This window comes from Hirundo rustica, chromosome 24 (genome assembly GCF_015227805.2).
Source record: "Hirundo rustica isolate bHirRus1 chromosome 24, bHirRus1.pri.v3, whole genome shotgun sequence".
Classification (NCBI taxonomy): Eukaryota; Metazoa; Chordata; class Aves; order Passeriformes; family Hirundinidae; genus Hirundo; species Hirundo rustica.
In genome coordinates this window covers 484,531-506,702 of record NC_053473.1, presented here as the reverse complement: position 1 = coordinate 506,702, position 22,172 = coordinate 484,531, and the positions used below count along the sequence as shown (strand labels likewise).

The following is a 22,172-nucleotide window of genomic DNA, read 5'->3' as shown; positions in this document are numbered from 1 at the left end:
AGCGCCAGGGCAAACCCCTGCACCCCGGCTTTGTGGGCAGTTAGCTTTGGGGATCCCAAAGTGCTGCTGGCACTTCTTGTGCCCCCAAGCTTCAGTGCTGGGCTGCAGGGTGCTCACAGCAGGGTCAGCTCCAGTGTGCTGTCCCACCATGGATGTGTCCTGGGGTGGGACATAGACTCTTGAGAATAGCCCTGCCCAACTCAGTGGCCCCAGATTGGCTCTTGCGAGGGTGAGGAACCACTGAGCATTGTTTCTTTCTCTGCACAAGTGGTTTAGGACTTATTTTGCTCTGAAAGCTGCATATTCACCGAAGGACTTTTTCCCATGTGGAGTACAGGGGCTGGGCAGGTGTAGCAGGAGGAATTGCTTTGGATCTGCTGCAGGCAAAGGAGAATGAAGCCCATCTTTCTCCAATGCAATGGTCCTCCCACACCCTTTCATTTAAAGTCAGCTGGGACATGGGGATGTCCCAGTCCAGGGCACCAGGAGCAGAGGAGAGTCCATCGGGTCTCAGCCTCCAGCACTGACCAGGATAGCCGGAGCTGCTCCAGGAAAACGGGGCTGTGAAAGGAGGGTGACAGCACAACAACCCCATTGTGCTGCTGCAGCCACCTGCATGCCACACCGTGCCCTGAGCACTTCCAGTGTGGGTTAAGGCAGCAAGGGGTCAATGGGAGCAACCAGTGAAGAAAATTCCCCTCTCAACAAGGCTGGAAAAGGTGGGGAGGAGCTGTGTAACCAGCTTTGGATCTGTCAGCAGAGAGGAGAAGAAAGCCTGGAGACCCCATGTCTGTCATGGAGAGAAGAAATGGGGAGGGTGAGAAAGAGCCTGGGAGGATGAAGGAGAGCTGAGTGCTGGAGCAGAGTCTGGAGCATGTGTTGGACCTCTTTGCATGGGTCTTTAAGAGCAGGATGGACAATTCAGTGATTTTTTGTATTTCTCAGATGAAAAATCAGCAGAAATCTTGAGTTGCAGAATCATGCCCCAGCTGAAATGTCAGTTTTTGTCTAAGGTGTTTTTATCTGATTTTAGCTGGGCAGCAGCTTGTCAACAGCTCTGAAATCCCTGGAACTTGGGTTGTGCCTTTGTCTGACATGCTGGCCCGGCCATGCTGCTCATGGTGCTGATTTTATCTTCAGGCCTGTATCTGCACTGCAAACGGGGCGGAAAACCACGATCTGCCTGGGGCTGCTGCTTTTGTCATCTTCAATTCACCTTAAACTAAACAAACCTTGAGTCTCCAATGGCACAGTATGTGGGGAGTAATCACCATGTGCACCTTTCTCAGCTCCCTGGTTGGGTCTTCAGGGCCAAAAGGAACAACGAGGCAAAGTGGAGACATGGAGTGAGCACCACGAGTGGCTTGAAGTGTCCCCATGTCCAGTTGCTGCCTTGCTCTGTTATAGCACTCACCAGGTCCTGGTCCCAAGCACCAGCCCTGGCAGGGAGAAGTGTGAAGAAGTCCCAGCTGGTTTCTGCTGGGAGATCCCATGCTCATGTCCTCACACCTGGAAGAAGTTTCAGGTGGAATTTTATTCATTGAGATCACAGAATCATTAAGGTTGGAAAAGTCCTCCAAGGTCAAGTCCAGCCTTCAGCCAAATACCACAATTCCCACTAAATCACATCACAAAGTGCCACATCAGCCATTTTTTGAACCCTTCCAGGGGTGGGAACTTCACCACTGCCCTGGGCAGCCTGTGCTGGGACCTCACCACCCTTTCCATTAAGAAATTTTTTACCAATATCCAACCTGAACCTCCCCTTGAGGCCATTTCCCCTCCTCCTGTCACTCACTGCCTGGGAGAAGAAACTGACCCTCGTCAGGGTATTTTCTCATGAAAATGTTGGAATAAGCATAAAAAGGAGTAGAGCTCCCTAGCTGGCTTCTGCTGGGTACGTGGCGATGGAGAAGATACAAGTTGTGTTGAGAGATTCCAGCTGCTCTGGAGAGGGAGCAGCAGGAGGAGCCTGCTCAGCCCTGGCTCCACAGCAGCCCCCAGTGCAGGGGGTTTGGGCAGGACTGGCTGGATGCCCCGATGGGGGCACAGAGAGGGGGGAGGGAGCAGCAGGGGAAGGCCCAGGGCTGAGCTTCTGATAGTCTGGGAAAGTTGGGATTCTCCTGAGGTCAGAGGTCACCAGAGGCTGCAGATTCCTCTGATCTCTGGGCGCAGGGATGGGACCCCAGGGAAGGGTTGGATCTGTGCCAGGGGAGGGTCAGGCTGGAGATCAGGAAAGGTTCTTCCCCCTGAGGTGCTGGGCATTGCCCAGGCTCCCCAGGGAATGGGCACAGCCCCGAGGCTGCCAGAGCTCCAGGAGTGTTTGGACACCGCTCTCAGGGATGCACAAGGTGGGATTGTTGGGATGTCTGTACAAGGCCAGGAGTTGGACTTGATTGTTGTGGGTCTCTTCCAGCTCAGGATACTCTGTGATTCAATGATTCTGTGAGTGATTCTGTGAGTGCATTTCCAGGTCCCCTGGGGGGGAATGGGGCACCTTTTTCCAGAGCCTGGTTTCGCATCCTTTCATGCCGAGCAGGCAAACATGGCTGGGATGGGCATCCCACAGTCGTCTCCTCCTCCTGCTCCTCCTCCTCTGTCACGAGAGGCCTGGACTGCAAGGGGAGCAGCCTGAGGATAAGGGTGTCCTACACGTAGCAATGTCCCCCACAGAGCTCTCTCTTCCCAGGTCCCACATGGGCAGTGCCACCGACCTGCGCTTCCCGCTGGGAGCTGTGGTCCACGCCCCAGCCGAGCCCTTTGGAGCAGCTCCAGGGCTGCCCCGGGCACAGAAGGGACGATTTGGTGCCCGAAGAGAGGAGCCAGCCAAGGTAAACCCTGTGCACCCCAGCATTAGAGTCTGCTCCTGCCCTGCACCCTGGGTTTAGGCTCAGATCTGGAGACACGGGGCAGTTTCCTTTCCTTCCCGGTGCATTGATGGGGGAGCAACAGAAAGGTTTCCCATCGGGGTCACACTAGATGGAATTCCTGCATGGAAGTCACCAATCTGGCTTTTGGAGACATGGGAATACTGTGTAGGACTGTGGCCCTTGTTCCCCCAGGACTGGGAGCAGGCCCAGGCAGGTGGGGTCCTGGCCACGGGGCCTCACGCCTTCGACAGCGACCCTGATATCTCTGATATGGATGAGGACGACCGTGAGACGCTGTTCAGCTCCATGGATGTGCTCTCTCCTGGTGGGCACTCAGATGCCCAGACATTGGCCATGATGCTTCAGGAGCAGCTGGATGCCATCAACGAAGAGATCAGGTATGACCATGGCCAAAACCCACCACTGACTCGTGCAGAAATGGCTCCAGGGGGACAACAAATAGCCAGGAAACTCTGCCAGCCTAAAATTGGGGCCTTAGTGTGTCTTCAGCCAGGAAAGTGGCTCCAGGACATTCAGCCACAGGGCTTGGTCCTTCCTGCCAGGTCTCCCCATCCCTCATCTGCACCAGTGCTGACTCAGAGGGTCATTATTTCAAACAATCATTATTTTATAAAAAGTCCTCCATAGGTATTAAAAGGAATCAGGGTGCGTCTCAGCTCTGGTTTTTATGGATACTGATGTATCTTGCTGCCATTCCTGGAGATCAGGGGTTGAGGCACTGCACCAAGGTGCATTTCCCCAGGACAGAGGTCCTGTGTCCCTGGGAAGGGGGGGAGCCGGGAGCCCTGAGCCCTGCCACTCCCACAGGATGATCCAGGAGGAGAAGGAGTCCACGGAGCTCCGTGCAGAGGAGCTGGAGACGCGGGTCACGAGCGGCAGCATGGAGGGCCTGAACCTCACCCAGCTGTGCAAGAGGGCCTCCATCCCCACCTCACTGACGGCCCTGTCCCTGGCCAGCTCGTCCCCGCCGCTCAGCGGCCGTTCCACGCCCAAGCTCAGCTCCCGCAGCGCCGCCCAGGACCTGGACCGCATGGGGATCATGACGTTGGTGAGGAGCCAGGAGGGGCCGGGGCTGGCGGGGTCCAGCTGTGAGTTGGGAGCGATGCCCGGTGTCCGCACGGGCCCGTGGGGGGTGTGGGACAGTGGGGTGCCCGTGTTTGCTGTCTCCAGCCTGGCAGCCTGGCCCCGGGACTGCTCTGGGGGCGTGCTCCATTAACTGCCCCCCTTTCTGTGTCTCTCTCGCTTTCCCCCTTGCAATCAGCCCAGCGACTTGAGGAAGCACCGGAGGAAACTGCTAGTGAGTGGCTCCCATCCCGTTGGTTTTTGTCCAGGCCCTTTTTCCAGCCTGCTCCTGGCTTTGTCCACACCAGGTCAGGGTGCAGCAGGCGCGGGATGGAGCTGGGGACCCCAGGGATTCAGCAGGACAATCATGGGGATCCCGAAAGGTGCTTGGACACGTTCCCGCCGGCAGCCTGGGGGGTCTGGCAGGACATGGGGAGGTTCAGAAAGCCACTGGGTCCTCAAACATTGTGTCCCCTCTGGCGACAGGGTGTCCTTGGGACATTCCCATCTGTGCTCCTCAGAGCCCTCTGATGAGGGCCAGCAGCTTCTGTCCCCACACCCTGACCTGGACCATGGGGCTGCATCCTCTCACCCCCCATTCCCAGGATCTCAACCATTCTGCCGCATCCTCCCCATCCGCTTGGGCATCTGGAACCATTGCCAGAGCTCTCATTCAGGCCATTCCTGGAGCATGGCGAAGCCCCAGGGCTCTGGTGGCTCTTTTGGCCATGCCTCCATGGAGCAAGAGAGAGGCAGGCAGCAGGGCAAGGATGGAGCTGGGCTCTGGCCTCCCACCCTCACAGCCACTCCGCTTGTTCAGTCGCCCGCAGCTCGGGACGAGAGCCGGGAGGACAAAACCACCATCAAGTGTGAGACGTCCCCGCCGTCTTCACCCAGGACGCTGCGGCTGGAGAAGCTGGGCCACCCTGCCCTGAGTCAGGAGGATGGCAAGAGGTATGTGGAGAGCCTTGGCATCTCTGTTGGTTTGAGGATATAGCTGGGGCACACGTGGGATGTGGAGTGGGCTGGGGTTTACCATGGCTTGTGACCTGCTCAAGAATAACGTAAAGGTTTTGCTCTTCCTCTCCCTCCTCCATCCCCAGCTCACTGGATGACCAGGCCAGCAATCCCAGCAGCAGCCAGGACTCCTTGCACAAGGGCTCCAAGAGGAAGGGGATCAAATCCTCTATCGGGCGCCTGTTTGGGAAGAAAGAGAAGGGTCGCTTGATCCAGCTGAGCAGAGAAGGGGCCACGGGGCAGGGTCTGTGAGCAGCCCTGTCCCTGTCTGTGCCAGGCTCTCCACACCCTCTGGCTCTGTCTGCCATTGGGGTGCTATTGGGGTGACAGGGAGGGGCAGGGACACCACTGCTGGTTTGGGGGTGTTGTGGCCATGGCAGCTTCAGGGCAGTTGGAGCTTGGTGTTTCCTCCACTTGGCCTCTCTGGCCTGAGCATGGTGTCACTTCAGTGCTCTGTCAATGCTGGGGTGTGGACAGTGACCTCCTTCACTGTGTCTCATCTTTAGTGTCCTCAAATCTACTTCCCTCCCCATGGATTTTGCAGAGACTTTTGTCAGGAGCTGCTTTTCCACTCCTAAATCCTTTACTGCTTCCACGTTGAGCATTGTTGGACTCAGTGATCTTTCTGTGTCCCTTCCAGAAGGGATTATTCTGTGACTTTGGCATTCTGGGATTTGGAAGTAGGAGGGATGGCAGGAGGGTGTCTGCTTGGGCTTCCTGGGGATGCAGAGGGACCATGGGGGTGGGTTAAAGGGACACTGTCACCTCCTGTGCTGTCACCCTGCTGTGGCAACAGTGACAGTGCCCACACTGGCCCTGGGGGAGTCCCACTGGCCCGGGGACATAACACTGACCGGAGGGTGTCTTGCTTGCCCAGCAGTGCTGCTGACTGACGTGGAGGGGGGCATCCAGGACCCCCTGGGACTGGGCAAGCTGGGGGCTCAGGCCGAGAAGGATCGGCGCCTGCGGAAGAAGTGAGTGAACTTCCCTACTCCAGCAAGAAACTGGTCTCTTGGGAAGCCATGGCATGGGATTAGGAATTGCTGGGGAATCTTCTCACCTTCACCCTCCCTTGGGCCTTGTTGCTTCCTTCACAACTTTGTCTCCAGCTGCTCCCTACTGCCCGGGGTCTGTTCCCTTCCAAGAACTCTCCCTTCCCCACAAGCCCCCCATAAATCATGCTGCTTCTTTTCTTCCTGCCAGGCACGAACTCCTGGAAGAGGCTAGGAGGAAAGGATTGCCCTTTGCCCACTGGGATGGCCCCACTGTTGTGTCCTGGCTGGAGGTGCGTGCCCGTGGATTGTCCCCACGCTGTCCCCACAGGTCTGTGTGTGCCACCATTTCCCACCATGCTTGGTCCATGCACGTGGCTGAGGCCTGCAAGTCCTGGGAGAACAGAGCAGATCCCTGGATCCCTCAGAGCCTGTGGAGTTGTGGTTTGAGTAGAGCTTTAGGTTTAAGCACAGATCTGATGAAGAGAGGCTGAGGGAGCTGGGAAAGGGGCTCAGCCTGGAGAAAAGGAGGCTCAGGGGAGATTTTCTTGCTCTGCACAACTCCTGACAGGAATGGGGAGCCAAGGGGGGGGTCAGGCTCTGCTCCCAGGGAACAGGGACAGGACAAGAAGAAATGGCTTCAAGCTGCACCAGAGGAGGTTCAGGTTGGATACTGCAGAAAAGTTCTTCCTGGAAAGAGTGGTCAGGCCCTGGCACAACTGCTCAGGGCAGTGGTGGAGTCACCATCCCTGGAAGTGTTTGAAAGATGTGTGGATGTGGCACTTGGGACATGGATAAGTGGTGAACGTAGCAGTGCTGTGGGAATGGTTGGAACTGATCTTAGAGGGCTTTTCCAACCTTAATGAAAAGTTCCATTGGTGCTCCTTCCCTGTGCTGCGCCCGTCGGGCCCAAGGATGCTGGGCTGCCCACAGGCCGCCTCTGCAGGGCACGACCAGGCCCAGAATGCCATGGGGACGTTCAGCTCCGATACTGGGCTCTAAGAGAGGGTGGCCTTGCCGCTGGCATGTTAGCCGGGGCGGCAGTGCCAAGCAGTCACTGCCGTCCCTGTCCCCAGCTCTGGGTGGGGATGCCAGCCTGGTACGTGGCCGCGTGCCGGGCCAACGTCAAGAGCGGGGCCATCATGTCGGCCCTGTCGGACACCGAGATCCAGCGGGAGATCGGCATCAGCAACGCCCTGCACCGCCTCAAGCTGCGCCTGGCCATCCAGGAGATGGTGTCCCTCACCAGCCCCTCGGCGCCGCCCACGTCCCGCACAGTGAGTGCTCTCTGCGCACCCAGACCCTTCCCTCCTTGCCCTCCTTTCCCTGGGGACCGCTGTGGGTGGGGGTGATGTCCCCTCGTGGACTGGTCTCAAACCGCTGGGCGCTCATCCTCCAGTGCAAAGGTCATTCCCAGCTGGAAGCATGAAGCTTTTTCCAGTTTCAAGGCTCCTGCCACTCACATGGGGCTGTCAGCGGGAGGCCGGCCCTGCAAAGAGCAGAACTCGTAGGCTGGCTGCCCTGGAGAGGATAAAACTCCATCCAAAGAGCAGAAATACAAATGTTCCTGAGGTACGGGGCCAGCTTGGTTGTGCACAGCCTTTTCCCCAATCCTTTCAACGCAATTTCCATCTGAAATTCCTGGGGCAACTCAGAGCAACTGCAGATCCCTGCCCTTGGTAGGAGGGAGGGATTGTGTCTTTTGCTGGTCCCCAAAGGCCATGAGGGGTTAATGGAGGCCGAGTAATGCCAAGACACATCTGTAGACTTGCAGCTGGCAGAAGGAAGGCTGCTGTGTCCCCCTCAGATGGCTGTTCTGGGGTCACAGTTGATGTGGACAGGCCTGCAGGCTCCTTGAATATCACACTGAATTTGAAAGAGAGGTGAATGAAGGTCCATTCTCTGCTCTATGTGACTGCATGGACAGCCCAGGGTCCCCTCAGGCAGTGGGATGTCACCCCTCAGGCAGGTTGAGCTGCCAGGATGTGGGGTGTTCCCAGGACAGCTCCAAGCACAGGAGCTGGCAGTCTGATCGTCCACCAGCCTGAGCCTGGCTTGATTCCAGCATAGTTGGTGCTGACAGAGGTTGGACATGAGCCCAGGTGAGTCCAGATGTGCTCAGGTGGGCAGAAAGGCCAAGGGCACCTGGACTGTCCCAGCACTGTGGTAGCAGCAGGCCCAGGGCAGTTCCTGTCCCCTGTGCTGGCACTGCTGGGGTCACACCTGGAATCCTGGGGGAGTTCTGGGCACTTCATGACAACAAACCTGGAGGGGCTGGAATGTGTCCAGGGGAGGGAACAGAGCTGAGGAAGGGTCTGGAGCACCAGAGGTGACTGAGGGAGCTGGGAAAAGAGCTCAGCCTGGAGAAAAGGAGGCTTGGTGGGGACTTTGTGGCTCTGCACAACTCCCTGACAGAAGGGGATAGCCCCAGGGGACTTGGGCTCTGCTCCCAGGGAACAGGGACAGGACAAGAGGAAACGGCTTCAAGCTGTGCCAGGGGAGGTTCAGGCTAGATATTGGGAGAAATTTCTTCCTGGAAAGGGTGGTCAGGCCCTGGCACAACTGCTCAGGGCAGTGGTGGGGTCACCATCCCCGGAAGTGTTAAAAAAATGAGTGGATGTTGCCCTTGAGGACATGGTTCAATGCTGAACGTGGTGGTGGTGCTGCTGGGTTGAGGTTGGACTTGATATTTCAGCCTTAATAATTCTGTGATTCCATGACTCCATGGTGATTGTGAACTGAGGCCATGTTTCTCTGGTGGTTTGCTCTGACGCCTCTACTCTTTTCCCTGCAGTCCTCTGGAAATGTCTGGGTCACCCACGAGGAGATGGAGAACATGGCAACTTCCACCAAGACGGTGAGGCTGGGCAGCCCCCAGGGTGCTGGGGGAAGCCCCTGGGGTGTCAGGGTCTGAGCAGCACCAGGTGTGTGAACCCAGAGGGAAGGGCATCCCTCATGTCAGCTCTTGGCCAGCACCCTACAGCTCTTTAGAAACCCTCTTTCAACCTTTAATGTCCCAGCAATTTCTAAAAGTAGCTTAAACCCCATAAGATTTTTTTTTTCTCTTGTGGATTTCGCTGGGTTTCCAGAGTAGCCTGGCTTTTTGGGAGTTAAAGACAAAACCCTGGGACTGATCTTGAGACACACGAGATCCCCAAATCATTCTGCACTCAAGTCATGGTCTAATCCCCCACTGACCTCAGCACACCCAAACATTGTCCCCACCATGTGTCCCTACGCTTGGGGTCCCTTGCAGGGATGTGTCCATGCTCACAAAAGCTCTGGCTCCTTTAGAGAGATGGAGCCACACTCCCTGCTCTGCAACCCAATCACCTCCTGTCAGTGTCTCAGCGCAGGGCAGCGTTTTGGATTGTGGGGACTGTGTGTCCAAGGCCAGGCTGGCACACCCTGGGATGGTGGAAGGTGTAGATAGGGGTGGAATAGGACTAGCTCTAAGGTCCCTTCCAATCCAAACAAGTTTGGGGTTCTCTGAAATAGGCATTTTATTGAAGCTTTTGTTGAGTAGCAGGAATGTGCCACTGTCCCTTGGCAGGTTCTGAGACTGAAGAAAACCAGCACAGGTTGGCAAAGGAGGAAACAGCTAATAAAAAATTAGCAAATTGCCTTGGGCAGCCCCCTGCAGGTTGTGACAGATGTACTGAAGCTTAATTCTCTTTCATCCATCTGACCTGGGGGGAACCTAAGAACTCTCCATGTTTCCCAGGGAAGGTGAATGAGCCCCAGGGGTGGTTCCATCTCCAGCCCAAGCCTCATCCTATCTCCTTCTCCTCCTCCTCCTTCTTCCCCTTTCCCCATTCCCCTGTCCCCTTTCCCCTTTCCCCATTCCCCTTTCCCCCTTCCCCTTTCCCCATTCCCCTTTCCCCATTCCCCTTTCCCCATTCCCCTTTCCCCTTTCCCCTTTCCCCTTTCCCCTTTCCCCTTTCCTCTTTCCCCTTTCCCCTTCTGCTTTCCCCTTTCCCCTTTCCCCCTCCCCCCTTCCCCCTTCCCCCTTCCCCCTTCTCCTTTCCCCTTTCCTCTTTCCCCTTTCCCCTTTCCCTTCTCCCCTTTCCCCTTTCCCCTTTCCCCTTTCCCCTGTCCCCTTTCCCCTGTCCCCTTTCCCCTGTCCCCTTTCTCTTCTCTTTCTCCTTCTCCTTCTTTCTCCACCCTGTATTCTTGTTTAGAAATGGGGTGGGCGCCAGCCCCATTGGGCTCAGGGTGTCCCTAGCACCCTGGGGACAAGGCCGAGGTCCCCAAGCCCCTGTCCCCTCCATGTCCCTCTGTACACAGTGCATGTGGCAAGCCCTGTCCCGTGCAGGGCCACCAGGTACTGACTTCACTGTCCTTTCTGTTGACATGCTGCGTGTGTCACACTTAGGACACAGAGGAAGGCAGCTGGGCACAGGTGAGGTCCCTGGGTCACCCTTTTTCGTGGGCGGTGCATGGGGTGGTCAGGGGGAAGCTGGATATCCCAGGGGATGTTTGGGGCACTGGTGTTCACCGAGGTCTTGGAGACTTTTACCTGCACTCTGTGGCTGCTCCTCTGGGCCATCTCTCAGGTACAGGATGTCCTCCTGGGCCCTTCTCTGCTCCAGGCAGTGACTTTTCCTGGGACCTCTGTGAGATCCAGAGCCTGTGTTTAAAAAACCCACCTGTGTGACCACCTTCCATGCAGGCAGGATTCCAGCTGCACGTTTACTTTTCATCTATTCTGTAGCCCCAAGTCCATACAGATGATTTTTATGAACCAAAAAGGTGTGATGGAAGAGTCCCACTTGGATCCATCTCTTCTGGTTTTATCCCTCTCAAGTGTTTTACTTTCCTTCTGGTGGATTTTAATTCCTTTTTGGACCCAAAATCAGTTTGCAGTGGAAGTGATTAGGTGGGTTTTTTTTTTCCCAAAACTGACTCTTTTTTTTGGTTTGAAGTCTTAAAATAGATATTCTTAAAGCAGAGATTCTTAAAAATCAGTTGGGAATGCACTGGGACCTGTTTCTCATTTGTTTAGTCTTTCAATTAATGTGCTTTTTCCAGAGGCAGCTGCTCATAAAGTCCAGTTATACCTTGCCATTACTTTTGGCTGCTGCTTTGTCTCCTGAGTAGGGAGGGGGACATGAGTAGGACACAGACCTTGACCAGCAGGACTGTTCCCTCCAGCTCCTTCAGTAGCACCCAAGGCTGACTCCTCTGGCCTGGGTTTATCCTCAGGACAGTGACCCTCTTGGGCTGTCACTGATTTCCTGGGATTCTGCAGCTCCACCGAGCCCTGGGTTCTCCCCAGCTTCTCCATGTGCTTCTCTGCAGACACTGGCCTATGGGGACATGAACCACGAATGGATTGGGAACGAGTGGCTGCCCAGCCTGGGTCTGCCCCAGTACCGCAGCTACTTCATGGAATGCCTGGTGGATGCACGGATGCTGGACCACCTCACCAAGAAGGACCTGCGGGTGCACCTGAAGATGGTGGACAGCTTCCACCGGTGAGTCCTGGCCCCCGGCGCGCCCTGGCGTGCACATAGAGCAGAGGAGGGGGGCTCCTTTGAGGGATTCTCCTTTTTCTTGAGCAGCCCTGGATGGCTCTTCCAGGCTGGGCTCACTGCCCTGAGCTGGAGCAGCTCTTACGGGCAGAAGTTCTCCTTCACCTCACTCCCTGCTGCAGAACTGCAGAGGACCAGGCCTTCCCCTGGCTGTGAAGCAAACCATGGGCAAAACTTCGGGCTCATCCTGCCTGGTGCTCCACTGCTGTCTGCCAGCAGCCCAGTGGGAGAAGGCTTGTGCCATCCCAGCCATGGCTCCAACACCAGGATCCACCCCTGCCCTCGGGTTCCCAGTGCCCACTCTGACCCAAGGGCCTGACCCCAGCCTGCAGGGGTGAGCCCTTGAGCCTGGAGCAGCCCCCAAGGGCTGGTTCCCCTTCGCTCTCTGGCCACCAAGTGTGAGGATCGTTTGTAGCTGTGCGCTCTCAGGCAGCTGGAACAGGCTCAAACTGATGGAGTGAGGAATTGCCATGAAAGAGAGGGACATTCCCCGTTTTCCAGCTTTGGGTTGTGTCCTGGCCCATCCCTGGCCTGAAGCTTCCTTTGGATGTGTGGGGAGCATGCAGAGAGGGGGGTCCCTACCCGGGGCCCTCCCAGCCACGTGTCCTGGAGGGCTGGGTGATCCCTTGTGTCCCCTTGTGTCCCCTCCTGTTGCTGCAGCACCAGCCTCCAGTACGGCATCATGTGCCTCAAGAGGCTCAACTACGACCGCAAAGAGCTTGAGAGGAGGCGAGAGGAGACCCAACACGAAATCAAAGGTCAGCACCCCCTGTCCAGCTCCAGAACAGAGGAGACACCTCCCAGACGATACCCAGGGCTGGTCTCTCTTCTGGCTCTTATTTTTAACTCATTCTGAGCCCACAGGGCTGTTCTCCTGAGGGACCTTCCTGCTGCTCCACATGCCCTTATCAGCTGACCCCAGGCAGGCACGAGGAGGGAGGAGGGGAAAGCAAAGATGCAGCCTGAGCATCCCATGATCTCCTCTGCCCATTTCACTGCTCGGGATATCTCCAGCTTGCTCAGCCTCCCCTTCCTCGTCGCTGTCCTGACATTCCCTACACATCTGGCTGCTGCTTGGATTACATCTCATTATTGATAATGCCCCTAATTACATCAGCAGTCGTGGGTTCTTAGGATTAATTTTCACCGTTGTTTTCTGCCTGTTATTCCAGTTTGGAGCTTGGTAAATTGAACTGAGCTCTTCGTGGCACCTGAGCTCCTGGTTTTGCTGCTGGCTGGGGAAGGAGAGTCCCAGGATCATCCTGGGTCAAAGGGAAAAGGCCTCAGGACACCCCCAGACCCCCTAAGAGCCACAAGTGGGGTGTGAGGTGGCCTGAGCCATGCCCTTGCTGTCGTGCAGATGTGTTGGTGTGGACCAATGACCAGGTCATTCACTGGATCCAGTCCATCGGGTTGCGCGAGTATGGGAACAACCTGGTGGAGAGCGGCGTGCACGGGGCCCTGCTGGCCCTCGACGAGAACTTCGACCACAACAGCCTGGCCCTTGTGCTGCAGATCCCCACCCAGAACACCCAGGTAGGAGCAGCATCCTTGGCAGATTTTGGAGGAGAATGGCCAGTGTGGACATGGCTGTGGTGTGACTGCACCAGTGTCACTAACACAGCTCTGCCTTTTAAAGCAGAGCTCTCCTATGGCGTGGGGCCTCTTTCTGCCACATGCAGGCTTTCCTAGGATAGAAGTTTGGGCTGGAAGCACATTCCCCATTAATGGGGGATCATAATTTTTTGCTTAATTGCAGGCTCGACAAGTGCTGGAGAGGGAGTTCAACAACCTGCTCGCCTTGGGCACGGACCGGAGGCTGGATGATGTGAGTGCCAAACCTCTCCATGTGTGACTGGGGAAGGACTTGGGGGTGTTGGTGGATGAGAATCTCAGTGTGCCCCAGCCACGTGTTCTGGCAGCCCAGAACTCCCCACGTGCTGGGCTGATCCCCAGCATGAGCAGCAGGGCAGGGGGAGATTCTGCCCCTGTGCCCTGCTCACCTGAGACCCCACCTGCAGAGCTGCTCCAGCCCTGGGCTCCAGTATCAAAGGGATGTGGAGCTGCTGGAGCAAGTCCAGAGGAGGTGTTTCAAGGGCTGGAGCTCCTCTGCCCTCGGATTCTGGATGAACCCGGCATCCTTTGGAGTCTTTACTGTGACTTTTGTGTTGATGTCTCCAAGGTATCTTAGCAGGCAGGCTGTAGGGAAGAGACAGATGAGCTGGAAAGGATAAAGCCAATGCCATGGATCCCAGCAAGATGCTATGTCCTTGGCCCAGTTTGATCCCACACTTTGCTAGAGCTGGTCATCGAGGCATACCCTTGTTAGCTGATGTCTCCCACGCTCTTCCCTGCAGGGTGATGACAAAACCTTCCGTCGGACGCCGTCCTGGCGCAAGCGCTTCCGCCCACGGGACGTGCACAGCATCAACCTCCTCAGTGGCTCTGCTGAGACCCTCCCTGCTGGCTTCCGTGTCACCAGCCTCGTGCCACTGCCCCCTCCACCTGCTCCAGCCAAGAAAATGCCCCCAGAAGGTGGGTCAGCCCTTCTCCAGAGGGTTCTCTCCCACCCCTGCTCAGAAGGGGAGGATGTGCCAGCAGGAGAGGAAAGGGATAGGAGCGGGGAGAGAGGGGAAGGGGAAAGGGAAGGGGAAGGGGAAGGGAGATGAGAGAAGCTTGCTGGTCACCCAAGATGCTCAATCCATGTGATCCTGGAGCTGTGTCCTGCTGGAAATGGTTTTTCTGGAAGGGTTACTTCAGAAACCATCACCTGTGTGTGATTTCTTGGTTATGAACTACAAGGACAAGTTAGGGGCCAGGATTGGGTCATGAAGTGGGAGATGTCACCCAGGGGTTGCCAGGATGCAGGAGCCCAGTCTGGGCCAGTTTTCCCCATTCTGCCTTTTGGGAACCACCCACAAAGGGATGTATTAGCTGGCTCCATTTGCCTGAGTTCCCCCAGGACACCCTGGCTGCCCATGCTGCTGGCTTTCCTGTTTTATGTCCCAGGATCTGCCCCCACCACACAGCTCCTTTCTTCAAGATGTCTTGGTCCCTTCCAAAGCTGTAGGGAGGCAGAAGCTCCAGCCAGGTCACCTCAATTTGTCCCCTGAACCAAGCACCTTGCTCCCACTATCCCAAGACAGCAGCTGCTCCCCCCTGGAGCAAAGCTGGCTTCAGCAGGTTCAGAAATGAGGGTGGGAATGAGAATTAAAAAGCTGTGCACTCACCTTCCAACTCCAAAGCTCAGGTTTAGCTCCTCTCCTGTCTCCAGTTTTGCTCAAATGTCGCAGCTTTCCATCCAGCAGTTGGGGTCAGGCTTCTGTTTGAGCTTTTCCACCCCATCCCCAGAAGCTACAGTTCCCATCTGGCTAAGCACAATGAAACCTGGGACAGAATCCCACCCTGTCAGGGAGCAGGGTGCTCGCTGCCTAGGAGCAGGGATGGCAAGAGGCAATTTCCCAAATACCCCGGAGCCTCAGGAGCATCTGAGCTGGCCAAACATGGCTCTTCCTCTGACCCTCATCTTCATGTGGCTGCAGTGCACTGATGCTGCTCAATAAATATAGAATTTGGGGAAGCTGGGGGCTAATTGGAGCGGTCGTTAATTGCTTTGCTCTTTGGTTCCCTTCCAGTCGGGGCCTCCGGGTCCCCAAGGCTGGAGACTTCAACGGTGCGGACGTACTCGTGCTGAGGGTCAGCGAGACGGGAGCCAGGCCCTGGGTGAGTGTGAGGCCCTAGAGCTGCCTGGGGACCAGGGCAGAGCAGGAGCCCCAGCAGCACCCAGGCAGGGGGCTGCCCTCACCGAGGTTTGCCTGGCCATGGAGGGCCAGGGAGACTCCAGTGGTGGGAGAGATGCTGCTGCCTGAGGCTCGCAGAGTTTGTCCACGCTTGGACAGACAGCTCCACTGGGGAGCCCAGGATGCCATCCCATGAGGGTCCCACTTTGGGTGAGGGAAGGGTGGTCAAGCACTTCAGGGAGGCTTCTGGGATCCTGCTGTACCCTGGCCCGTAGTTACCCCATGCCAGGAGGATCCAGTGCTGATTCCATCTGGGTTTGTTGGCCGGTGCGTGCACAGGTGGAGCTGAGCCAGCATCCTCACGGGGCCTTTCCCGCTTTGCTCCTCAGCAAATCCCCATGTCCGTATGCCACGTGCTGGCTGCCTTCCAGGACGAGAGCCCAGCCTGTGCCTGTTCCTCAGCCCACACCCACAGACTGTCACTGCTGTGGACCAACAGGACCCGTTCCTCCTGCTCGTGCACGCCCCGCTTCCCCCGGCTCCCTTGGCTCCTGCCGTGGCCTGCCCCCCACTTCTCCCCGCGCTGGCTGGGCCATGGATATGCTCCGGATGCCGTCCCGGTGTGGTGCCATCTGGGGAGCAGCACAGACACCCCCAAAGTGTCTGCAATGTCTGGAAGCCTCCCTCCCGCCTGGTTCATGTTGCCAATCTCCCATGGGGCTGTACTGACTCACCCAAGCCCTGGGCATCAGGGATGCTGCTGCCCACAGGACTTGAAGCCAAGGAAGATTCAGGCTCGTGGAAATACTCCCTCCAGGGTGGCCGGGCAAGGAGCTGCCCTTGGGGCCACTGGGGCAGTGCCAGGGCCGGTGCTGGGTGGGACAAAGGGGGCCCAGCGTGAGGTGAGGAGGGCAGTGACTGCCCGGGGCTGGGTGGGCAAGGTGCTCATTTTGGTGCTGTCAGGTGCCCTGATCGGGGGGACTGTGCCTGGGACCACCCCACATGGCTCACAGGGACAGTGCCTGGCACCCACGGGAGAGGGACCCTCCTTGGGTGCCCAGGGAGACAACGGGAGCCCCCTCTGCTCCCGGGTTGTGCCACCCTTCCCCTCTGGGTGCAGAGGAGATACTCTCCCCTCATGCCTCCTGGCAGGGGTCAGTCCAGGAGGCTCTTAACTCTTCCCATTTCTTCCCCGTAGGGTAGGATCTCTTCGTCTCCTCATGCCACATTTGCCTTGTGTGGCCCCTATTTCTGATGTGATATTTATTGATGGCTGGAATGACCTTATACTTATCATGTGCTGTCTGGAAGTGCAATATCTGAGAGACTCTACAGTCACAACGTCTTTTTGGTGTATCATTTGCCTAATACAGTATTAAATATTTTTTTAATTTGAAGAGTCAGTGAGCCCTTTATATCGATGCCCTATTTCTTTTGTCATATTATTGGTACTGCATGGACTCCTAACCCTGGATCAGGTCAGGAAAGGATGTATGTGTGCTCCAATAAACAGGATTTTAAAACAGTGCTGGCTTTGAGCCTTCTTTGTAGAGCCCAAATTAAAAATACCACTAATCTCTAGCTCCCTCAAGATGTTTGGGGCACAAGGCTGAACCCCAGTTAAACACTAGTGAAATCACTGGTCTGTGTAGGGCTGATTGAAGTGTGGCACATCCAGTTCCCTGCTGAGTGGCTGTGCTGAGGTCCAGCTGGATTTACTGATACAAAAGTCTCCAACCTGGATTTGGGGATTGTGGAACCAGGGAGACCTATGCAGGGCAGGACAACAGTAAAGGAAACCCCAAACCGTCCAAACAAGAATGCTTTTATTTAAAAAAGAATCCAAATAAGTTAGCAAAAATAATAATTAAAAAGACCCTAAATGGCAACTGCACACAGCGTTCAGTAGAAAAGACAGGTGGGCTCCAGGTGGGCACCACCGGACACTGGCCGGAGAGAGACCTTGGTCAAGGAGCATCTGGAAAACTCAGCAAAGCGAAGCCAGCACACACATTGGCCCCAAACCCGCCCATCCCCGGCCAGCAGCAGAGCAGGGCCCGGCCCCGGGGAGCCCCTGCAGGACCTGCGGCACTGCCCCGTCCCACCTCTGCTCTTCCAGCCTGGCAGCAGCGCTCCGCAAGGACCGGGGAGGGACCCGAGTGGCGTCAGCCGTGCAGCCCACGACACTGCGGGGGGAGATGTGATTTCCAGCGGCTGGATCCTTCCGGCACCTCACTCTCACCCCGTTACCATCTCGAGGAGCTGCCGGGGTTTGCGCCAGCTCAGTTTTGACCCCGCTCCTCTGGGAACGTTACAGCCACGTCGTCCACGGCAATGCTCTCCACAATGGAGGACAGCGAGTGCAGGTTGCGCTCCTCAGCTGCCTCGTCAGCCAGGAGGTGGTCTGGGGAGACACAGGGGTGAGGACACTGCTGGGAATGGGATCTGGGGAGACACAGGGGTGAGGACACCGCTGGGAATGGGATCTGGGGAGACACAGGGGTGAGGACACTGCTGGGAATGGGATCTGGGGAGACACAGGGGTGAGGACACTGCTGGGAATGGGATCTGGGGAGACACAGGGGTGAGGACACTGCTGGGAATGGGATCTGGGGAGACACAGGGGTGAGGACACTGCTGGGAATGGGGACTGTGTGTTGGAGATGGCTCCTGGTTCTGCTCAGGGGGGTGTAGGTCAGTGGTGAACATGGTTGAGGGTTGGACTTGAAGATCTTTTGCACCCATAACAATTTGTTGACTCTTTTCTACGATTCTATGACCCCATGATCCTCCACATGGCCAGAGTGACCTACAGACCTGCTGCTATCCCCCACCCTGGGGAACAATGAGAGAGCAAAAGAGAGTGGAATTTTTGGACCCTTTATAGGTTTTAATCTCCAATGGAAAATGAGATTTAAGTTTCTGCCTTCTGGGGAAAACAACAGGTGCATTTGGCAGGAGCGAGGATAATGACAAGCATGGAAAAAAAGATCAGCGCCTGCCGAGGGGGTGTAGGAAGGGAAGCACTGCCCAGCTGTGCCCAGTGATGCCCAGCCATGCCCAGCAACACAGCAAAGCCAAACCAAGGGATGAAACTCTTGCTGAAGAAGGCACCAAGGCCCAGGCTGCTGCAGCCCAATTTCTCAGCTCCCAAGGGTTGGTGTTTTGGTGAAATCAGGGCTGGGAGAACCCTGAACTGCTAAGCATTGAGCCAAGGAGGTGCTGTAGCATTTCTGAGCTCATCACTCTGCAGCAGTGGGATGGGGAGAGAAGGACAAGGTTCCTTCTGTCCTTTGCTCCAAGCATCTCGTGCTCAGGGCATTGGCTCAGTGATGCCCCGCTCCAGAGCTGTGGTGTCCCCGTTGTTCCCACTCCCTGCAGAGCCCAGTGAGGCCGTGGGATGCCCCAGGGAGGCGAGGAGCGCGTTACCTGCAGGGTTGGTGCCGAACTCCAGCTGGCTGCTCCACTCGGGGCTGCAGGAGGAGCTGCTGGACCCGCACTCACTGGCTGCCTGCAGGAGAGCAGAGCAACCGTGTGTCACCTCCTCCAGCACAGCCAAACCCCACCAGCAGCCCCACAAACACCCCATGGGGCCCATCCCACAGCACGACACCCCTGTGGAGGGGGGCACGTCCCTCCCCACCCAGAGGAGCCAACATCACGCAGGGTTCCCAGGAACCATCAGGGTCAGGTGCTTCCTTTAACCATAAAGGCTGAAAAACCTCCTTTTTTTGGGACACTGGTCACAGAGAAATGGGGCTCCCCTCTCACTTCAGGTAAAAAGCATCTCCCCACTGATTATGAAAAAGGGCTGGAGATGAACAAATGTCCTTGGGCAAAACTCCTTTTTGCTGAGAATCATAAGAAATGACACAGGCCTGGTTGCCCTCAGGCCATCCCATGGTGGGGATTGGGAAAATCTTCTGGCAGTTTGATTTGTGGATTTGGGGCTGAGTGGTTATTTTGAAGAAAAGAGCTGACAGCATGAAAAATGAAAGCATTATTCAGCAAAGCTCAGAATTCACTTTTTTGGAGCGTGTCTTTATCTAGGAGTGGGTGTCAGCTCAGGTAAAAACCCAAATGTTATTTATATGAGCAATCCCATGGACCCAACTCTTTGTAGCAGACTAGAATGGCACTTTGGACCTACAAGCTCATGGCAGCATGGGATAATTAATTAACACTTGGACTTATTTCCCATTAAAGCAGGAAGTTCTCAGAGATCTTTTTTCCCCCAAAAAAATTGGCTTTTGCATCAATATGTGAACCTCTGGCTACAGCTGGGAGAAGGGTCAGTTCAGAACATAAGTGACAAAGGGACAGCTCAGCACAGTTTTGGGCACATTTGCAAATCCAAGTGGATTCTGGGAAGTGGAAACTGGATTCTGGCATCCAAGTGGATTATGGAATTAAAGTGGATACTGAGAAGTCCCACAAATATGTAGGATGGAGCCTAAATACTTTTTCATTCCTTTATTCAGCATTAAATTGGTTTATCTGGATACCTACTGGTTTGGCCCTTAAATCCCTTAGTGTGGAAGGAGATGAGGAATCCCTCTTCTGGGTCTCTGATAAAGTCCATCCATATCCATATCCATATTTGTATTTGTATCTGTATTATATCTATATCTATAGCTATAGCTATAGCTATAGCGATATCTATATATCTATATCTATATCTATATCTATATCTTTATCTATATCTATATCTATATCTATATCATCTATATCCATATCCATATCTATACCTATATGTATCTCCATATATCCATATGTCATATTCTTATCCACATTACTTATTTCTGTATCTATATCATCCATATCTACATTATCTATAGCTCCATAATCAGTATCTAGACGCCATTTATATTTTATGTATCTACAGATAACCTATATAATTGTTTTCACTGTCTACATTATCTATATATTTATTTAATCTATCTCTATAATTTGTATCTATCTCTATAGCTATCACATCCCTATCAATTTCATCTCCATCTAATTTATCTATATGATCTCTAGATCTACAGAACACATATCATCAATGCCTATACCAATACATATCCCTACATCTATCTATTCCATCTGCATCGATCACCTCTCCCTGCACCTGTAGCTGTAGTTTCAGCTCTCTGTGCATTCCCAGTTCCAAACCTCAGTGCAGCAGGGAAGCACATGCCCAGCCATCCACAGGAACCAGGGAGCAGATGAAAATACCTCTCAAAAATTTGGCTAAATGACCAAAATCTTGTGGAGTGACAGGTCCTGGCTCTCTGGGGCGGTGGCAGGACGCAACTACTGAGTGTCATCAGCCAATGCCCAAATCAGCCCCTTTGGTCTTAGAAACCAGAGGTGTCCCTGTGCCACCCCTCTCATCCCTTCCTCTGCCTAGATGTGAGCAGGGAGTGTTAATTTTATTTTATATTTTATGCTCTTTTTTTGTATATTTCATATTTGTATTTCTATCTTTGTATTTAGTATTTAATACTATTATGCTATGTTATGTTATGTTATATGTTATGTTATGTTATGTTATGTTATGTTATGTTATGTTATGTTATGTTATTATGATGTTATGTGACGTTATGTTATGTTACATTTTCACTTAGTTTAGTTCTATGTTACTCACTTTGTTTTCCCCATTTCCACCCCTCCCCAGCACAGGCCCACATGTCACTCACATGCATGGCCCCTGTGCACCCATTCACAGGGACAGAGTGGGAGCGGCCTCTTTCCTGCAGGGATGTGAGCACTTTGCAGGGCTGGATCGTTGTCTCCGTGCCCCCACGCAGGACACACCCACCAGTGTCCCAAGATGGCATTGTGTGCCCGGCCCCATTGCTGGGGTCCTGTCCCGCCCCACAGCAGGACCCGGTGCCCCAGAGCTTCTGCAGTGCCTCTGCTTGGGGTTACCCCCACAGGGCATGACCCCCATAGAGCAATGTCCCCACAGAGAATCGCTCCCCTGTGGCATCACCCCCGAAAGGCCTTCACCCTGAAATGGCATCGACCCCCTAGAGCATCGTCCCACAGAGTGTCGCCCACCTAGAATGGCACCCCAAAATTACATCACCCCCAGAGAACGTCATTGCCATATGGTATCAATCCTATAGAGTGTCACCCCATAGGGCATAACCTCCATAGGGCATTGTCCCCATAGAGCACCTCTGCCACAGAATGGCACCCCAAAACGATCCCACATCAGGCATCAGCCCCAGAGACTATCACCCCTAAACGGCATCCCCCTGTGTGCATCGTCCCATAGAAAGTCACCTCCACAGGACATTGTCCCCACAGAGCATCAGTCCCATACGGCCCTTCTCCCACGGAGTCACCCCAAAATGCCACCACCCGCAGGGAGTGTCACCCCCACACGCGTCCCCCACGGGGCACCACCCGCAGCCCAGGCCGGGGACACTCACGGCGGGCTGGGGCGCGGCGGGGCGGAAGCGCAGGTCCCGCTGATCGCGCTCCTGCTGGTTGAGGGAGCTGAGCAGGCTCTGCAGCCGCTCGATGTACTGGATGGCGCTGCGCAGGATCTCCACCTTGGGCAGCCGCTGGTTGGGGTTCAGGAGGGTGCTGCGCTTCAGAGCCTCGAACGCCTCGTTCACCTTCTTCAGCCGCCGCTTCTCCCGCAGCGTGGCCGCCCGCCGCCGGTCCATGGACACGGATTTCCTCTTGCACGCCTTGCACGCCCAGGGCAGGCACTGCCCGGGACAGTGCTCGGCCAGCGCCTCCTTGTCCTCCAGAGCCGCCCTGCCCTCGGCGCACAGCGCGGCCTCGGCGCGCTCGGGGAACGCCGCGGGCTCGTAGGCCTGCAAGCGGGAGCCCAGAAAGTTTTCCCCATCGTAAAACCTCTGCTCCGGGAAGAAATACGGGTTGGTCTCGAAGAGCTCCATGGGCGGCTGGGGGATGTGTGCGCGGCTCGGGGACGGC

The 22,172-nt window shown here is 55.4% G+C and overlaps 2 protein-coding genes across 11 annotated transcripts in view; one reads left to right on the top strand and one right to left on the bottom strand.

Moving 5' to 3' along the window:
• The window catches only part of PPFIA4 (PTPRF interacting protein alpha 4), a 61,331-nt gene extending 44,570 nt beyond the window's left edge, over positions 1 to 16,761 (top strand). For 2 of the 10 annotated variants that reach the window (XM_040085656.1, XM_040085651.2), the window contains 18 exons: positions 2,690 to 2,831; positions 3,063 to 3,268; positions 3,699 to 3,939; positions 4,153 to 4,188; positions 4,774 to 4,907; positions 5,057 to 5,214; positions 5,851 to 5,944; positions 6,174 to 6,255; positions 7,039 to 7,239; positions 8,757 to 8,819; positions 10,338 to 10,364; positions 11,264 to 11,439; positions 12,157 to 12,254; positions 12,857 to 13,032; positions 13,256 to 13,324; positions 13,854 to 14,031; positions 15,132 to 15,219; positions 15,626 to 16,761. In XM_040085656.1, the coding sequence (XP_039941590.1) occupies positions 2,690 to 2,831; positions 3,063 to 3,268; positions 3,699 to 3,939; positions 4,153 to 4,188; positions 4,774 to 4,907; positions 5,057 to 5,214; positions 5,851 to 5,944; positions 6,174 to 6,255; positions 7,039 to 7,239; positions 8,757 to 8,819; positions 10,338 to 10,364; positions 11,264 to 11,439; positions 12,157 to 12,254; positions 12,857 to 13,032; positions 13,256 to 13,324; positions 13,854 to 14,031; positions 15,132 to 15,190 (2,140 nt within the window). In that variant the 3' untranslated portion in view covers positions 15,191 to 15,219; positions 15,626 to 16,761. Of the gene's footprint in view, positions 1 to 2,689; positions 2,832 to 3,062; positions 3,269 to 3,698; positions 3,940 to 4,152; positions 4,189 to 4,773; positions 4,908 to 5,056; positions 5,215 to 5,847; positions 5,945 to 6,173; positions 6,256 to 7,038; positions 7,240 to 8,756; positions 8,820 to 10,337; positions 10,365 to 11,263; positions 11,440 to 12,156; positions 12,255 to 12,856; positions 13,033 to 13,255; positions 13,325 to 13,853; positions 14,032 to 15,131; positions 15,220 to 15,625 lie in introns of all 10 variants that reach the window. The other 8 variants (XM_040085655.1, XM_040085648.1, XM_058423455.1 and 5 more) reach the window with 6 other exon arrangements.
• Positions 16,762 to 17,335: 574 nt separating this feature from the next.
• Positions 17,336 to 22,172, bottom strand: MYOG (myogenin). The gene is made up of 3 exons (XM_040085589.2): positions 21,659 to 22,172; positions 18,666 to 18,747; positions 17,336 to 17,640 (listed from the first exon to the last, which is right to left on the bottom strand). The coding sequence occupies exons 1-3, from the start codon at positions 22,133 to 22,135 to the stop codon at positions 17,519 to 17,521; spliced, it is 681 nt and encodes a 226-aa protein (XP_039941523.1). The 5' UTR covers positions 22,136 to 22,172; the 3' UTR covers positions 17,336 to 17,518.

Excerpts from the sequence above, each read along its gene's own strand:
- MYOG (XM_040085589.2), bottom strand. The coding sequence starts at position 22,135 with ATGGAGCTCTTCGAGACCAACCCGTATTTCTTCCCGGAGCAGAGGTTT. Across the intron at positions 18,748-21,658 it reads CCGCCGCGCCCCAGCCCGCC|GCAGCCAGTGAGTGCGGGTC; the intron begins GTGAGTGTCCCC and ends GCTCTCCTGCAG. Across the intron at positions 17,641-18,665 it reads GTTCGGCACCAACCCTGCAG|ACCACCTCCTGGCTGACGAG; the intron begins GTAACGCGCTCC and ends GTGTCTCCCCAG.